General features: G+C 42.5%; 1 protein-coding gene across 1 annotated transcript in view; it reads left to right on the forward strand.

Annotated features, from left to right (window-relative positions):
• ANO6 (anoctamin 6) overlaps nt 1-16,513 on the forward strand; it is a 127,944-nt gene that overhangs the window by 88,489 nt on the left and 22,942 nt on the right. The window contains exons 11-12 of the mRNA XM_060244948.1: nt 4,104-4,249; nt 8,359-8,436. Coding sequence (XP_060100931.1) covers nt 4,104-4,249; nt 8,359-8,436 — 224 coding nt within the window. The remainder of the gene's footprint in view (nt 1-4,103; nt 4,250-8,358; nt 8,437-16,513) is intronic.

Below are 16,513 nucleotides of genomic sequence, written 5' to 3' on the forward strand. Positions count from 1 at the left end.
CCCAGTTCTGCTGTCTGTATTAAACTGCCCTTAGTCAGGGGCCAGGGCTAAATTCTGAATGAATTCTCCTCCTCAGCTTTCAGCTGTAAAGTCTCTCTCTGCTCAGGTGATGCTAACCAATCAGATTGCTTGGAGCAGCCTGTCACTCAAATCTCCTTGTTTTTGTGAAGAATTGCCTCTTCACAGTCCTTTAGCTGTTTGTTCAGCACTTCTAAGCTTTTTAAAAGTGCAGTCTGTCTCAGGTAGCAATTGGGGAAGTCTAAAAGATACAATGTACAGAATAGAGCAAATAAAAGTAAAAGCATGAGTTTGTTTGTTTTGGGCTGTCTAAAATATTTACAGTACTTTAAGTGTTTTGCCCCTGGAGATGGACCACATTTCACACAGCAGGCATTTGAAAGAGGTCCTTTGCTAGCCCATATTTCAAGGGGACCCCCAGAAGGAAGGAGTTTGCTCCTTCAGACTTTCTGCCAAAGTAAGATTGGATGGAAGATCATGGAGTTCTTTTACAACCAGTGCCTATAATGCAGAGTGCAAAAGAAGTAGGTGGTGTGCAGAAAGGTATTAATGGGTGTCAGAACAGAGAAAATTCTCCATTGATTACCCTCCAGGTTGACATTTGTGAGGTCATTGTGCCAGATGGCCGATTGGTCATCTATATGCCACTGCTTATGTACGCAGTAAAGCAATCCCAGCAATGGCAGTCTAAAACCTTTTTTAAAAACCTGAAACAGAGCAAAATTTATCAAAACCAATTTTAAAAAAAACAGCAATTTTCCCACCTGGTGAATACCTGTGGGGAGATCATTCCACAGTGGGATAGGATACTGGGAACTAGCTTGTATGTATTTTCTCTGTGAGCATAACTTTGAAATCTCCCACAATAAGCAGCATATCATTTCAGCAGTCAGGTGGGGGTAGGGGGCTGGAAAATGAGATGGCAAATCTACAGTCAGATTATTTCTAATGTGCACACATTTTTTTCCAGCATTCAGAGGATGGGATGTTGGTATTGAATATCTCATCTTATATGTTATTTCCTCTGCGTGGCTTCAGTGATGGAGCTGTAGAGTGCCATTTAAACCATACAGGGCAAAATATATATAAATTCCCAACATTTATCTATACTTTAACATCACATTTCATCATGAATGTGTTCTTCAGATTATCCAGAATGTGCAGTAGATTGCAGAAGTGGGAGGGTCATATCTGTTTTAGTAATAGAATATCTATACCCTTCCTTTCTCATTGTCCATAGTGGTTCAAGGTGCATAAGTAAACATTGAACAAAACAGTTTAAAAGTTATAAGATTCTTGCACAAATACAAGAAAAAGCCACCCAATCTACCATTCTCTGATAGCTACCCAGCCAGAAAAAGCATCAGTTGCCCTCTCAAAGGCCCTCTTAAATAGAGTGGCTTTAAAGGCCTTTGGAACCATACCAAAGTAGGGGCCCTCCGGATTTTTTTTAATTCTGCATGCAGCCAACTAGAACATCAGAAAGGAAGCAGCTATGAGACGGATCGAAAGCTTCAGAAATGGTAACTATTGTAATGATTCCTTCTTTCTTCATTTCAGTAGTTCATATGCTAGTCATGCATCTACTGTATGCAATAGGGACATCTCGTGGTAAGAAAAAGATTCCCTTAATCAGAGTGTTTGCAATGACTGACTAATGCTGCATGCAGTGGTCAAGGTAAAGTTATTTACCCAGAAAGCATTTTATGTTACTTAACTGATCCTATTTACAGGGTCACTAGCTGACTTTAATCACTCCTACTTAATCACAGTACTTGCTTGCCTGCAATTAAAATCAGTGCTGTACTGGAATTTAATTGCACCGAGTGTGTCATAAAGATTGTCATTAACTCTGATCAAGGACAGTCTACAAAAAGGTGCTATTGTGACATTTTTTAATGATATATTGTAACCTGGTAACATGTTTTTATAATTAAATATTTCATCATCTAATATGCAACTTTAAAATCGATGCAAAATTTCCACCCAAAAAACATTGGTACTGAATATAATCTAAAGGCTTTGAAATGATTGTACTGAAGTAGCCCGGTGCTGCACAATTCCAAATATGTATTAATAATCATAATGTAAATATTGATAATGGATGCGTGGCATGGTCAAATAGTGTTGAGTCATGACATGCATCAGCAAACTATTTAACTATGCTAAATAGCTGCCTGGCACTAAACAACATATTAACTCTGATTTGTGTTCCTGAACATTTTCATTGATTGTAGAGACTCACAATAACCAGGATTTCACAACTCCTGTTATTTTAGCAACTACTGTTTTAGAACAGATAGCATGCTCTTGGCAACCCTACAACCGTGGTTTCAAATAATGATTGAAAGATAAACAAGTAACTTTGCCCTTACCTGGATAGCTTATGCTAGCCCAAACTCATCAGATGTTGGAAGCTACACAGGGTCAGCCCTGGTCAGTATTTGGATAGAAAACCATCAAGAAATGCAAGGGATGCGATGCAAAGGCAGGCAATAGCAAACTACCTCTGAACACCTCTTGCCTTAGGCTTGCCAATCCCCAGGTCCCAGCGGGGGTTCTCCTGCTTTCCCAGGCTCCTTCCCGCCTCCAGTCAGCTGGCTGGTTGGGGGAAGCCCCGTCCCCACAGCCACCATGTGACTTTCCACCTTCGGAGGCTTCAGTCTCCACTTGGAAAGACCTTCTCTTGGGATGGTGTGTCTGTGTTACTTTGAAGAAGTTGGCAGCAACTGGTGAGTAGAGATGCCAATCCCTCACTTCAGAGTCACCAGAAAGGGGGGGGGGGAATGTCTGCTGGGCACTTCATTATTCCCTATGTGGAGATCGATTCTCATAGGGTATGAATTGATCTGGAGGTATCGGGGGCTCTGGGGAGCTGTTTTTTGAAGTAGAGGCACCAAATTTTCACTATAGCATCTAGTGCCTCTCCCTAAAATACCCCCCAAGTTTCAAAACGATTGGACCAGGGGATCCAATCCTATGAGCCCCCAAAGAAGGTGCCCCTATCCTTCATTATTTCCTATGGAAGGAAGTCATTTAAAAAGGTGTGCTGTCTCTTTAAATGTGATGGCCAGAACTCCCTTGGAGTTCAATTATGCTTGTCACACCCTTGCTCCTGGCTCTGCCCCCAATGTCTCCTGGCTCCACCTTCAAAGTCCCCAGATATTTCTTGAATTGGACTTGGCAACCCTATCTTGCCTTGAAAACCATATGGGGTCATAACTATGGGTTATGACTTGATGGTAGAAAGAACTTTAAGAGATGCCAAAATAAACTGTAACCTTCATTAAGACCATCAGGGAGGAAAATTCATGCCTGAAAGTTAGAGCTACCAAGTCCGATTCAAGAAATATCCGGGGACTTTGGGTGTGGAGCCAGGAGACATTGGGAGTGGAGCCAGGAGCAAGGTTGTGGCAAGCATAATTGAACTCCAAAGGGAGTTCTGGCCATCACATTTAAAGGGACCACACACCTTTTAAATGCCTTCTCTCCATTTGGAATAATGAAGGATAGGGACACCTTCTTTTGGGGCTCATAGAATTGGACCCCCTGGTGCAATCTTTTTGAACTTGGAGGGCTGAAAATTTGGTGCCTCTACCTCAAAAAACAGAGCCCCAGATACCCGCGAACCAATTCTCCATTATACCCTATGGAAATTGGTCTCCACAGGGAATAATGGAGTACCCAGTGGACATTTCTCTCTCCTCCACCCCTGCTTTCTGATGACCCTGAAGCAGGGGGAGGGCCTCCAAAACAAGGGATTCCCTGCCCCCACCCGGGGATTGGCAACCCTACAGAAAGTGGAGAAGCATGGGCAGTTCCATGGCCTGATCCTTATCCCTGACAATTGTTAGTGGGTTTGGAGCATTACATTTATATCAGATTCATAAAATTCACTAGAGAGTTACTTGTTTTCTTATTCCTGATTCATTACCACATGTTGTGATTACATTTTCATCTTTGCGAAAATGAGGTTTGGAAACATGCATTTAAAAAATACTTGGACTTTCAACCCTCTCTGTCTTCAGAACAGAAACATAGATAAAAAATAATCTTGTTACAACTCCACTCTGTTTTCCCTTAAGTTACTTTATTTCTAGAATTTTGGAAGCGACGGCAGGCTGAATTGGAATATGAATGGGACACAGTGGAGTTCTTAGAGCAAGAAGAGCAAGTACGGCCAGAGTATGAGGCCAGATGTCATCGCATTGTAGTGAATGAAATCACACAGGTGATGTATTTTTGTAAATATAAGAGAAAACTTTCAAATCGGACAAATGAGGTCTAGTTCCTTGTTTATCAGTGGGCAGAACCAAATACTTGAGTAGCACCTGTGATATAAGCATAACAGAAGAAAGCAGCAGGCTCTAGCTTGGCCGCAAGGTTCCATGTTTTGCATATACAAATTCCCCTCTTTGGATGAAATGTTCTGAAGGCCAAATGAAATGAGACACTGATATATCTGTGTTCAATCCCAGAAGCTGTTTTAAGTCCAAAGCAGCTGGTAAGGGGTGGGGCAGGGAGTCAGATCCAGCTAGGGAAATGAGTGTTTGATCTTTGTCCCATACCACCCCCCCCACACACACACACAGACACAAAAAAATGCCTCTCACAGTTACTATTTGTTCTGCAGGCAACATACAGGTCCTTATATGTGTTCCCAGGAGATCAGATAGCAACTGGGGGACAGGGAAGGCATTTCAGTCAATTAAAAAAAGTGTGTAGAGTGAAAACTAAGCATCCCTGCCTTTCCCACACATGGGGAAAAAAACTCCCATGAAATCTGATCACCCAGTCTCTCACCATGAGTATGCCTTGTTATAAAGTAGCTTCTTACAGCTCACTGTATACCAGTTCCCTTTATCCATCCTCAGTCTTAAGCAGCTTTAGGACTCAGTCATGAAGATATAAAATTAGAATATCTGAAAAAGCCATTACAGATAGTACAATCCCAAGCAGAGTTACACCCTGTTGTTCAGTGAAATCAACAGGCTTAAACGGACATTGGGATTCCACTGTAGGTGATATCAGTTAGCAAGGGGGGTATCAAGGTTGTACTCAAGATGTCACAATGAGTGTGAATTTAGGGAGATGAATTTTAGCACATTTCCCTGCAGTCACAGAATAGCTGGTGATGATGATCAGGAGACACCCTCTTCCAGAACAACATGGAATGTTGCAACAAGAAGGAGGAGATGGATGAAGAGATGTGAATAACTCTTTAGGTTAGATATAGGCAATTCTGAAGAAAAGAAGGAAGGAAGGAAAAGAAAGAAAGATTCTTAGTATATATTTTAAAATCACAGTTTATAATATAGCTATGAGACAAGACAAAAACTGATAGAGCAGTTAACAACATAATAAAATTTTCTCACTGAAATCTGGTTTTATCCCAAGAGGAAAGGCCATTCCAAAGATGAAGTCTTACAGCCAATAAATAAGGCTCACTAGCTATAACCTCAGGCTCAAAGGACGCATGTCTTAGCAGACTGTAATTTATATGGTAGAACACAAAGTGAAAGTAGAACAAAGTTTGAGTCCAGTGGCACCTTTAAGACCAACAAAGTTTTATTCACAGTATGAGCTTTTGGGTGCACTTCCTCAGATACATTGAAATGGAAGGTGACAGTTCAAACATATAAGCAGAGGCTGACCAGCAAATAAGTATGCAACATGATGAAGATGTTTTAAGATATACAAAGACAAAACAGAAATAACAAACTAAGTTTATATGGCCAACATTTGTTTGCATTTAATTAAGAGGGAGAAAAATTGAAGCAATAAATATGTCAAAATAGGAGATTTATGTATAAAAGTAGGAAGTTAAGGTGCCACGGGACTCAAACTTTGTTGTACTGCTTCAGACCAACGTGGCTGCCCACCTGGATCTATCTACAAAGTGGAAGGTAATGGGTTACATGCCTTCTCATAGCCCCCATGTGACACCAACTGATTCGTACCTGCTAGAGTTAAAATGAACATATCCCTTACAGAGCTGGAAGTTAGCTGTCTTCATAGCAAATGCCCGAATTGGCATAATAATCGCCGTAATCATTCTGTAACTGGAAAGCATATCACTCAGTGGGTGGGGGAATAACGCCCTCTGAGCTTCCTTTATCTCTTTTATTCCATAGCCCAGTGCAACCATAATATACTTAGTCATGAATGGCTAACATGTTTAGTGCTGAAGGCCACACTGGAAATCTCTTGCAAGCCAGAAGTTGGCAGTTTGAACACTGTCATCGTCATGAACTTGATGGATGCAAAAATGCTGTTAATGAACATTTTGCATTGTATCCCTCCCTGCTATATTCTTATTAAATGTGATAAAACCCTTTGAAAAAGACAGTCATTTTTCTTTGTTGCTGATTCTTTAATAGCACATCTCTGCAAGCATACGTATTTATTGTATTTCAATCTCACCTACAGGAAAACACTTTTCAGATCCCACTATGATGATCAGATATCTGATTCCTGATTATACATTGGTTGTAATCTACTTTCCACTTAAAGCAGTTGTTTTAAATTTGTTTGCTTGTTGTGCTGCACAATATCCAGTATTAGTGAAAAAGTTTTGACATTCTATTATTTTCAGTCTTTCCTTCATGTGAAAGCCAGTACTGCAGAAGGGATTGTTCTTTAGTCATTTCAAATTGTAAGCATTTTCTTTGACATAAACTTATAGTACCTGTCACTTCTGGTCTACAAGGCCCATTAAAAATAATGTATGAACTAAGGCTGTAGTTCTAAGAATACTTGTTTAGAAGAAATTCCTTTTGTGATAAATGACATTTCTTTCAAAATAAAAATGGCCAGGCTTGGGTTTAAGAATGATCACAGTATAATCTAATACATAGAAGTTCTCAACTATATATGAAGACAATATATTTTGTAATGTGGAAATTATTGCTTATCAGGGTAATCCTTAACAGAGTTGCACCTTCTGAGCCCATTGAATTCAATAGGTCTAAAAGGTTAGCCCTGTTTAGGATTGCATTGCAAATGTCTGGGGAGGGGCCATGGTTCAGTGCTAGGGTATCTGCTTGGTAGGCAGATGGTCTCAGGTTCAATTCATCACTTCTGTAACTAAAAGGAAGAGGTGGTAGATCATAAGAAAAACCTCTCTTTGGATCCTGGAGAGCCACTGTCAGTCTGGGTAGACAATACTGACCTTGATGGACCTATGGTTTGATTAATATAAGGCAGCTTCATGCATTAATGTGTCTGCTTTGAGTGAATTCCACTTCTGCCTTCAGGCACTGTTTTTGGTACAAGAAGCCAAGCATGCACATCCATTCTCACATTACAATCTACCGCCAGGATGGATCCAGTGAGCCACTTTAAAGTTTGGGCATGCATGCCCAGTGGGATTTTAAAAACTTTTTTCCTAAATAGCAGATCCTTATGCCATATCACAAAGTGCTTTTGAAGACTGCAACAGGTTCCAAAGTGATTTGCCACATGGGTACAACCAGCTGATGCTTCAGATGCTCAAGCCTAAAGCACTATTGGACACACCAAGTTAGAGGCATACTTTGAATTCCCGCTCTTTGTGTATGAAACTTAAATGTAAGGTTTCATTCAGAAATCACTTCTAACTGACATTAAACTGAGATGAGCATGAACCAGGTTGCTGCTGGGCTTGTGTGCACACTTCATCTCATCCTGCCCCCCTCTCCCTCCCATGCAAAGAATCACCGTTTGAAAGTAATTTTAGTTACCCATGATGTGCAAACTCAGATAGTGCAGAATATCTAGAGTTAATTCCTCTCCCAAAACTGGGAGGCTAAGCCTGAAGTAAACTGTTGTTTAGAATCTTGGGAGGAGAGGGTAACTTTGGTAAACCTATGCTCAGATAACTGGAGTTAGCTTCTGTGATTCTCCACCTCAGAAAGGAGAGGGAAAGAGGGAGGATAAGTCTCTCACACAAGCCTGTAAAGAAGCTCAGATCATGCATTCCCTAGTTTAGTGCTGGTTTAAAAATTATATCTGAATACAGCCCATGTTACTAATTTATGGTGCCATTTAAGTCTTCATTGGACTTAGAAAGGTGTGCTTCTATTTAGGATGGCACAGCTAGCCTCTGAACATTAGTTTCACCAGGATAAAATTGAGGAGAAGAGTACAACATTGTAAGCTACTTCATTTCCTACTGGAGAGAAAAATGAGATATCGTATAAATATCTGTTTAGATAAACATGAAACACAAAGTATTCTAAGCTGGAAATAGAGCAGAAAACTCAATTGTCATTGCTAATATACTAAGTGAGTTAACTGAAGAATGTGGGCCTATTAGAAGTTACCTTCAAATAATCCTTTCTGAATAAACTTTCTTCACAGAAAGAAGAGCATGTCCCATACACAACCTGTGGAAAGGTTGTACGGATGACCTTCTGTACAAGTGCTGTCCTTTTCTGGGTAAAATCACTACTGATGTTCATTCACTATTTAATTCCATTAATGTTCTAGGTGCTGTAAAGAGCAAAAAAAAAAAAAGACAGTCAATTTTTGTGTTACAATCCTTTCATTTGATTGTAGTTTCTCTGAATGAACATGAGCCATCACCTTTAAAAAACAATGGAAGTTTAACAACAAAAATGGCTTTTAGACTAATCCAGGGGTGTCAAATGTCTGGCCCACAGGACATAACCAGTCCGCCCAGAGCTTTAATCTTTTTCATCTCCCCTCCTATCCCTTTGAAGCTTTGAGGTTGCCAAAGTCCCCAGTTCCTTCTGCCTTGTCTTTGCCGACTGCAGCAGGATACAGTAAGCAGAAAAAACATCTCGCTGGGAACAAAATAGACAATTATATGTAGTATACTTAAAAGTGTGTGATAATCAGTCACAAAAATATTGAAACCATAGAAAACATATATCTCTAACAGAGCACTCTTTCTAAACCTTTACAAAGAGGCAGTAAAGTCTTCCAAAAGGAGTTCTCAGGTATACAAAAATATATAAAAGCCCATCAATTTCATCAGCCCCCATGAGACTGAAAGTGCTTCTATGATATTCTCCAAGGTCTCCACTGCCCAACAGCTGTTTTGACAAATAAAATAGAGTCTTTATCAAGGGCTAAGAGGCTATATAAAAGAAATTCTCTTAATGAAATTAATCCTGGAACAGCTATGCCTACTACTTTTTTCTTGAATTCCAAAAACCTCTTGGTGCTAGCAAATAATGTGTGGCTCTGCCATTCTCCACAACAGATTTGCAAAGAAAACATGGAATGGATTTTCCATTAAGATCTCTGTGCCCAGATAGATAGGGTCCAGAGACCTTAATGGAAAATCCATTCCATGCTTTCCTTGCAACTTTATCTGTGCTTAATGCATTTCAATGGAGTGGGGATCAGTTTCACTTTTCAGAGTTCCTATAGCTGGCTGAAGCTCATGCTACCTGGAGTTGTGTCCTGATGTTCATTCTCTGTTTTCCAGGCTCTGAGTAACACGCTGCTAGATGGGCAGGATTCCTAGTTTTTCCTTCAAAAACAGTTCCATTCTTTTCTTATTCTAGACTCTATTCTGTTCTTGTTCTGTTTCTATTCACTATCTTGTGTGGAATTCCAGATGTCTTTGTACAGCTGGACTCACTCCTGATGGCTCTATTTCAAGCTTTGTGCCATTTGATTCTGGCTAGATTGCCTACTTTATGAATATCCTCAGGGCCAGTTCACCCTCTAGGCAAACTAGGCGCTTGCCTAGGGCACCGGGAGCCAGGGGGTGCCGAATTGGGCTTCCTCCCCACCCAAGACAACTGCCTAATTTGCCTCCCTCCCCCTGCTGCTGCCAGCTCCCTCTCACCTGCTGCGCTCCTGCCCGCCCTCCAGAAGCTCACCCTGCTGCCGCCCACCTCAAAGCTTGCCCTGCCCTACCACTGCCAGCTCCCTCCCCCTCCCAGAAGCTTTCCCTGCTGCCGCCCCCCCCGCCCCCGAAGCTTGCCCAGCCCTACCCTACTGCTGCCAGCTCCCTCCCTCCCCCCTTTCCTCCCTCCTTTCTTCCTCGCCCTGCTGCTGCTGCAGCCAGCTACCGTCGCCCAGAGAAGCTCACTGCAAGGACACCAAGCCATACCAGCTTCAAGGTCTGTACTTGTTTTGAACAGACCTCTGGAGGAAGTTTCTTCTTCCTCCTTTCGGAGGGGGGAGAAACTTCCTACAGAGGTCTGTTCAAAACAAGCACAGACCTCGAAGTCGGTATGGCCCGGCGTCACATCGAGGGAGGGTGGCGAGCGGAGCACAGGGGGCACCTGCCTCGGGGCCGGCAGGTGCAGGGCTACTCACGAGTAGCCCATGCCTATCACCTACTTATGATTAGCCTGTGCCTGCTGCCTCCTCATGAGTAGCCCGCGTAGGGACTCAGGGGCGGGTGGAGCTGTGCTGTTTGCCTAGGGTGCCGAAGGGCTTGTGCCAGGCCTGAATACCCTTCTTATACTCCTAACACACCCCATACATTCATTTTTTTTTAGCTTGATAGCTTGGGTTCTGGTTATATTTTCAATGTATATTTTAAAATGTTTTCTGTGTACACATAAATAGTTACAAATAAAGGGTTGATGCTTTGAGCCAGCTTGTCTCTGGTCAATGGACCTGACCTAATGAGTATTCTAACCTGGGAACCCACAGCCAAGGGGGAATATTACACTGAAGAGCCACTGCCAATCTCAGTAGACCCTTTGGGTGGGGAGAAGCTTGAAATGCCATTTCATTGTTTTCTCAGGCTTAGAGCATTTCATATTTTTTGTTTCTGCTGTAATCCCCGTGCTTTTGATGAACACGATGTTTTCTGTGTACACATAAATAAAGAGTTGCAAATAAAAGGTTGATGCTTTGAGCCAGCTTGTCTCTGGTCAATGGACCTGACCTAATGAGTATTCTAACCTGGGAACCCACAGCCAAGGGGGAATATTACACTGGAGAGCCATTGCCAATCTGAGTAGACCCTTTGGGTGGAGACAAGCTTGAAATGCCATTTCATTGTTTTCCCAGGCTCAGAGCATTTCATATTTTTTGTTTCTGCTGTAATCCTCGCGCTATTGATGAACACGGGTTATTGAGGAAGACTCAGCATGGGTTCTGTAAGGGAAGATCTTGCCTGACTAACCTGTTACAAACATGTGGACAAAGGAGACCCAATAGATGTTGTTTACCTTGACTTCCAGAAAGCTTTTGATAAAGTTCCTCATCAAAGGCTCCTTAGAAAGCTCGAGAGTCATGGAGTAAAAGGACAGGTCCTTTTGTGGATCAAAAACTGGCTAATTAATAGGAAGAAGAGAGTGAGTATAAATGGGCAGTCTTCACAGTGGAGGATGGTAAGCAGTGAGGTGCCGCAGGGTTCAGTACTGGGTCCCATGCTCTTTAACTTGTTCATAAATGATTTGGAGTTGGGAGTGAGTAGTGAAGTGGCCAAGTTTGCAGATGACACTAAATTGTTCAGGGTGGTGAGAACCAGAGAGGATTATGAGGCACTCCAAAGGGATCTGTTGAGGCTGGGTGAGTGGGCGTCAACGTGGCAGATGAGGTTCAATGTGGCCAAGTGCAAAGTAATGCACATTGGGGCCAAGAATCCCAGCTACAAATACAAGTTGATGGGGTGTGAACTGGCAGAGACTGACCAAGAGAGAGATCTTGGGGTCGTGGTAGATAACTCACTGAAAATGTCAAGACAGTGTGCGAATAAAAAAGGCCAACGCCATGCTGGGAATTATTAGGAAACGCATTGAAAACAAATCAGCCAGTATCATAATGCCCCTGTATAAATCGATGGTGCGGTCTCATTTGGAATACTGTGTGCAATTCTGGTCACCGCACCTCAAAAAGGATATTATAGCATTGGAAAAAGTGCAGAAAAGTGCAATTAGAATGATTAAAGGATTGGAACACTTTCCCTATCAAGAAAGGTTAAAACGCTTGGGGCTCTTTAGCTTGGAGAAATGCCGACTGCGAAGTGACATGATAGAGGTTTACAAGATAATGCATGGGATGGAGAAAGTAGAGAAAGAAGTATTTTTCTCCTTTTCTCACAATACAAGAACTCGTGGGCATTTGATGAAATTGCTGAGCAGTCAGGTTAAAACGGATAAAAGGAAGTACTTCTTCACCCAAAGGGTGATTAACATGCGGAATTCACAGGAGGCGGTGGCAGCTACAAACATAGACAGCTTCAAGAGGGGGTAGATAAAAATATGGAGCAGAGGTCCATCAGTGGCTATTAGCCACAGTGTGTGTGTATATATATATATATATACACACACACACACACACACACTGTGTGTATATATATACACGTCAACTGACTCCAAGAAACCGGGAGCAAAGCTAAATTGGACGCCTAAATGCCAGGAGGCGTTCACTAAACTTAAGCAACTGTTCACCAGTGAGCCAGTCCTGAGTCACCCCAATGAACTAAAGCCCTTCACTGTGCAATGTGATGCTTCCGACATCGCCATCGGAGCCATCCTCATGCAGAGAGATGAGGAAGGGAGGCTAAAACCTTGCGCTTACATTTCTAAAAAATTTTCCCAAGAGCAGAGGATCTGGTCGGTGTGGGATAAAGAGGCTTTTGCCGTGACCTGTGCTTTAATGACCTGGAGGTCCTGGCTAGATGGCGCCAAGCTGCCATTTGAAATTTGGACCGACCACAAGAATTTAGAAGCGCTTACTGGCCGCCGTAAACTCACTGAGAAACAAATTCGGTGGACGGGGTTTTTCTCTAAATTTGACTTCGTTCTGAAGCACATCCCGGGAACAAAAAACTTTTTGGCAGACGCCCTTTCGCGCCTTTCCCAGCACAATAGCCAAAAGGAGGAAGTGGCAGATTCCTTGATTTCCCCCTCTCAGGTAGCGGCCATGGTAACCACTCGCTCCAAGTCGAAGCAGAATCCTCAGACAGAGAAGTTGGGGGGGAAACGCTTGGCCACAGAAACAGAGAATGAAGGGGAAGATCGGCCAAGTGAAGTGCAAAAAGGGGAGGACGGATTCTGGTACAGAGGTGGTAAACTATACGTCCCAAAGAGCCTCCGCTCAGAAGTCTTGCAATTCTGCCATTCCAACAAACTGGCGGGGCACTTCGGGTATGTAAAGAACTGCATTTAATTAACTGGCAATTTTGGTGGCCCTCTATGAAAAAGGACGTGTCCGAGTTTGTGGCATCTTGCCCTATTTGCTTGTTGGCGAAAAGGAGGGGGGGCCTGGACTGTTAAAGCCTTTGGAAACAGCTACACCTTCATGGTCTATAGTGTCAATGGATTTTATAGTAGAACTGCCAGTCTCACAAGGGAAAACCGTAATTCTGGTAGTAGTGGACACCTTTTCAAAACAGGCGCATTTTATCCCTTGTGCGCAAATGCCAACGGCCAAGAGGCTAGCTCATTTATTTTTCCACCACATTGTGAAAATCCACTCATTCCCAGATAAGATCATTAGTGACCGGGGCCCACAGTTCATTGCCAACTTCTGGCAGGAGTTTTGCAAACTAATGGGTATAGAACAAAGTTTGAGCTTGGCGTACCATCCCCAAACAGACGGGCAGATGGAATGGGTAAACGCGCTTTTAGAGCAATATTTACGTTGCTATGTAAACCACCAACAATCCAATTGGGTGGACCTGTTACCATTTGCTGAGTATGGTTACAATAACAGTGTTCATAGCTCAACCAAAGCCTCCCCGTTCCAAATCGTGAATGGGTATGAAGGCAAGCCTGTCCCATTACTACCAGGGGGAGAACGAAAGGCTTCTCATTAAGGCCTTGTTTCAGTCACTGAAGCCAAATAGTCTTTTTGTGCCCGGCTGGGTCAGAACAGCATGTAATGTATGTCCATATAAAATAGTTATTCAGTCGCCATTTGCTTATGCAAAGCGGATACTTGTGTATACAAATCTGTTCCTAGGCAAATTTGTTTCAGGCTTGCAGGTCTTTGTTCAAAAATTTACTCTTTGGCTTCTTTTAACAGCAGTTTTGATTAAATTCTGTGTTATGGTCCATGAAAGCAAAGAGAGCTGTTTTGAAGACCAAACCACCTCTTTTTCCCTTTACTTGTTCTCATTTGGTTCAATATCATGTCACAAATTAATGGGCCTTCTTCAGTTTTTTTCGTTTAAGCTAAGAGCAAAGCTCAGAGCTCTTTAATCTCCATATTGCTGCCTTAATTAAAAGTAAAAGTTAAAAGAAGTCAAGCTAACCATGAATATATATGTTTGTATATATAAGACGGTAGAGTATCCAAGGAAACAAGTTCACAAAATAAAGGCCTTACTATAACATTAACCCAGAGCTTGGCCTGCTATAGGCTGTTGTCAGTTTTTCCACTAACCCAGTTGTGCTTTAGGTCACATTTGGGCTAAAAGCCACTGCTGATAAGAAACAGATTCTGCATCTGAGAGTAGAGAATGAACATAGGTAATTTTGGTTGATTGTTAAAGAAGATGCTGACTGGCTTTAAATGAGGATGATTTCAGATCAGGGATTCATTTGTTAGGAGGGCTGGATCTGACAAAAGTGTGACTTTGTGGGGCTGGACTAGGTGTGTCATAAAATGTAATGTGAGGTAGTGGAGATATAAACTTTACAAAGGACACAGACAAACACTATTAAAGATACAAACATGCTTAAAACTTGTTTAAATATTTTGTGTAAAATGGAAAGGTGGAGGAATAGTGGGATTTGGCAATGCAATTTTTTAAACAAAACATCAAGAAAAGGCACAAGAATCACAGCAGAAACGAAAAATATAAAATGCTCTGACCCTGGAGGGGAAACAATGAAATGGCATTGCAAGCTTCTTCTCCCCATCCCTCGGGGTCTACTCAGATTGGCAATGGCTCTCCTGTGTGATATCCCCTTTTGGCTGTGGGTTCCCAGGTTAGTGTACTCATTAGGTCAGGTCCATTCAGCAGAGACAAGCTGGCTCAAAGCAACAACCCTTTATTTGCAAGGACACAGCTCCAGGAAGCCTGAGCTTCAGCTGTCTAAACAGGAACACTGATCTCCACTCCATTATAACACATTGCAGCACAGACAAAGCTGCAAGGAAAACGTGGAATGGATCTTCCATCAAGGTCCCTGGGCCCTATCTATCTGGGTACAGAGACCTTAATGGAAAATCCACTCCATGATCTACCCGTAGTTTTAATGGAGAGTCCGTTCCATGTTTTCCTTGCAGTTTTGTCTGTGCTACAGCCTGCAAAGACAAGGCAGAAAAGGTAGGGAACTGAAAGAGCAGGGAACTTTGTCAGCCTTGGCACTTCAAACAGTGAGGACGGGAGGGGGAGAAAAGAGCCATGGGCAGGCCATTTCTGTCCTGCAGGCTGAACATTTGACACGTTGTTTTAGATAAACTATTGCACCTGATATTCCAATGATTCATGATATTCCAATGATTCAGAGCTCCCTGTGGGTTGTCCCAATGTCATCAGGTTTCTTCCACCCTAAGTTAACCCCTGAAACAAGTTGTCCCCAGCAGTTTTTCATTTGGTCAGGCCCCCAGTGGCAAGGAGGAGTGACGGTCATGATGGATAAAAAGAGGAAATGGCACTGATGTGGGTGGGGAGTTTCAGAAATCTGCAGCTACCATCCACATGGTAAGCAAACCACTTTAACTACAAATTTCCTGGAAGGATTGTAGCAAAGCAAGTTTATAGAAGAAACTATCAAGGATGATGGAAAAGATTATTGGTACATAGTTGGGGAACAATGGCTTGTTGTCATGATTGTAGGCCTAATGTGGCCTACAAGCTCCAGGAAAGTCTATATTAGAGTAGCAACCAGGCCTACATTTCCCAGGATCCCTTTCTGTCCCTCTAGTTGGGTGGGCAGATGTTTAGGAGGGAAAACTTGCCCAGTGAAGTACAAGGGGGTGAGACCTGGGAGGAAAGTATAAAAAGGCTAGCTAGAAAGAGAGGAATGTTCTCTCTAGAAAGGCTTAGCTGGAGAGAGGCTGCAGCAGGACAGTTCCCTCATCCAAAGAGGGAGTGAGTCAGTTTAGAATCAGAAGGAGGGAATGTTTAGTTAGTCACCTCAGGGCTTTTATTTTCTTTGTACCACCTTTACTGTTTCCCCATTTTTCACTATTGCACTAATAATTAAAACCCACTTGTTGGTTCTGAAGCACTTACAATAAACTATTAGTGGTTTTACTGCTTGGGTACCAGTGTTCCCTCTAAGCTGAGTTAGTGTGAGCTAGTTCACAGTTTTTGAGCCTTTTGCTCACACATTTTTGCCTTAGCTGAGGAAGGATGGCCCAGAGCAAACTAATTTATGCAGTAGCTCACAACTTCAATGCCAGTAGCTCATAGGGTTGCCAAGTCCTCTTCATCCCGGAGCAGGGGACTTACCTGGAAGTGACGTCATTGTGCCAGCAATGCCATGCACAGTCACTCTAGGCATTTCCGTGAAAACACAACGGTTTTCCCGGATGCTCTAGCCATCTGGGAGGAAAAAACTCTATGGTACCTATTGTACCATAGAGTTTTCCCTCCCAAATGGCTAGAGCATTCGGGAAA

This window comes from Heteronotia binoei, chromosome 8, assembly GCF_032191835.1.
Source record: "Heteronotia binoei isolate CCM8104 ecotype False Entrance Well chromosome 8, APGP_CSIRO_Hbin_v1, whole genome shotgun sequence".
NCBI lineage: Eukaryota > Metazoa > Chordata > Lepidosauria > Squamata > Gekkonidae > Heteronotia > Heteronotia binoei.